Source organism: Penaeus monodon, chromosome 10, assembly GCF_015228065.2.
Source record: "Penaeus monodon isolate SGIC_2016 chromosome 10, NSTDA_Pmon_1, whole genome shotgun sequence".
Classification (NCBI taxonomy): Eukaryota; Metazoa; Arthropoda; class Malacostraca; order Decapoda; family Penaeidae; genus Penaeus; species Penaeus monodon.
Window position 1 is genome coordinate 18,205,371 of NC_051395.1, and position 2,500 is coordinate 18,207,870.

At 40.2% G+C, this 2,500-nt stretch overlaps 1 protein-coding gene across 1 annotated transcript in view; it reads left to right on the top strand.

Moving 5' to 3' along the window:
- The window catches only part of LOC119577555 (organic solute transporter subunit alpha-like), a 19,528-nt gene that overhangs the window by 16,189 nt on the left and 839 nt on the right, over positions 1-2,500 (top strand). The window contains exons 8-10 of the mRNA XM_037925141.1: positions 125-355; positions 1,400-1,502; positions 2,303-2,500. The exon at positions 2,303-2,500 is cut by the window's right edge and continues 839 nt beyond it. Of these exons, the coding sequence (XP_037781069.1) occupies positions 125-355; positions 1,400-1,502; positions 2,303-2,500 (532 nt within the window). The remainder of the gene's footprint in view (positions 1-124; positions 356-1,399; positions 1,503-2,302) is intronic.

The following is a 2,500-nucleotide window of genomic DNA, read 5'->3' on the forward strand; positions in this document are numbered from 1 at the left end:
ATTCATGAGTCTTATATTTACCTTTATATAGCAAATTTTCTATTATTATTCCAGCAGTTAGGCTTACGAGTCAAGAATCATGCTCTCTTGTTTATTCACATTTAACACCCTACGCTTAGCTTAGATCATAAAAGTTCACATGGCAAATCCACACAGAAAAATATTCTTTGACATTCATGAACTGTTTGTAGACAATGTACGCGTCGTGCTGGGCGTACTAGCTCACGATATTGAAGCATTTGTGCGCCATACGAAGAATACGAAGTTATACACAAAGTTCTCGCGCTACAGGCTGTTCCGTTCAACTTGTGCGTTTCGTAGCGCTGTGGAGTGCCAGACGGAACGCCAGGCTGGAGTTGCTTCTTGTAATTTCTTGTTCTCTCTCTTTTGTTTTACTTTATTTCTTTTCTCTTGTCTGTATTTTGGTATTTTTTGTCTGCGTTTGTCTTTCGTTTGCTCTCTCTTTCTCACTGTCTATCATCGTTCGCTCTCTCTCCCTAGCTCTCGTTCTTTCTCGTTCTTTCTCCCCCCCCCCTCTCTCTCTCTGTCTATCTATCTATCTCTCTATCTGTGTGTGTGTGTGTGTGTGTGTGTGTGTGTGTGTGTGTGTGTGTGTGTGTGTGTGTGTGTGTGTGTGTGTGTGTGTGTGCGTGTGGTGTGGTGTGTGTGTGTGTGTGTGTGTGCGTGTGTGCGTGTGTGTGTGGCGTGTACATAAGCACAATTTGTGTAAGCCATTAGACAGTATACCACGTGGCTGGCTCATTGTATTAAGGTTCTGTGTCTTTTACAGTGTGTGTGTGTGTATTTCGTTCTCTCTCTCTCTCTCTCTCTCTCTCTCTCTCTCTCTCTCTCTCTCTCTCTCTCTCTCTCTCTCTCTCTCTCTCTCTCTCTCCCTCTCTCCCTCTCTCTCTCTCTCCCTCTCCCTCTCTCTCCCTCTCTCTCCTCTCTCCTCTTCTCTTCTCGTACTCTCATCCCTATCTTCTCTCCCTTCTCTTTCCCTCGTCCCTCATCGCCTCTCTCCTAACTCCTACTTTCCTCTCCTCTAATCGTTTTCCCTTATCCAGCGATCAAGAATATATAGTAATAAGTACCGTTGAACTCGCATCTTCTAATGCTGATGTTTTCCTATCTTTATTTGGCAAAACAGTCGATCCCAACGATAATATTTGGCTAAACACCCTAATCGCCTGTTATAAGTGTGTTTGCTTGATATACAGAAACCTCTGAAAAAAATTACAAGTAGTTATTTTACGTTCTTTCGTATTTTAGGGTCTGTGAGAATCTTTTGTTAGGTCTTTATATGCAAAAATGATGACAGTTGATTTTTAACCCAAAAAGGATATTGCTTGAATACCTCACTCATGAAAAAAAAAATAATTTATAATACTTGAATTGGTAGCGAAGCTTCGTGAGACAGTCCTTGCACAGAGCGCTCATCTCGCATCATGCGACTACAACCTTCTGTATTGGTCCTCACATTTCCCCGCGAGTCTACAAGCAAAGTAAGTCAGGGATCAGCTAGGTTTCTAAAACCACTAAAGATAATGCCGTGAGTTTTGTGTTTTTTTTAGATATTCTGTTGTAGGTATAGTTTTCTTTATTTAGTTCCTCTGGTTTATCGTTAGTCGTCTCGGCTAAAGATAGTGCAATGGAATTGTGGTTTTGACGCTCTTCGTTAGATGGAATATTTTCAATTATAAATATACTGGATGTAAATGAGTCGTTAGTACCTCATTTAATGGTATATACATAGTTCTCTTATCTTTTCAAATGTTATTTTTTAAAGACTCCTAACGAGCGAAGACTAGATATAAATGTCTGTAGTTCCAGAATTAACTGTCCCAAGATAATCTTTTCTTCTCGTCCCTTTAAGTGCATGTTATTTATATTGGTTCATGTAAACTTATATTTACCAGAAAAGAGTCTATTTCTGGATTATGTTTTTTCAATATATATATATATATATATATATATATATATATATATATATATATATATATATAAAAATAAAAACACACACACACACACACACACACACACACACACACACACACACACACACACACACACACACACACACATATATATATATATATATATATATATATATAGATAGAGAGAGAGAGAGAGAGAGAGAGAGAGAGAGAGAGAGAGAGAGAGAGAGACAGAGAGAGGAGAGAGCAGACAGACAGACAGACAGAGACAGAGAACAGATACATATATTGTTCATGTTGTATGTGAATTTATATGATATCAAAATAAAACCACAACTCTGTAACCGACATCCTTGCCCCCACCCCAGCCGTCGAAAACTGTATATACCTGGTGGAGATGCTGATCCTCGGCCCCTACACCTACTGGCAATACCACAACGAAGCCTTCATAGCCGCTAACCCGAAGGAGCCTAGACAATTTTGCGCGAAAGACTCCCCGAAGGAGGTCAACACCATCTCGAAGTCGTGCCAGGCTGAAGGTCCAGCTGTCGGAGGAGGACCTCTGA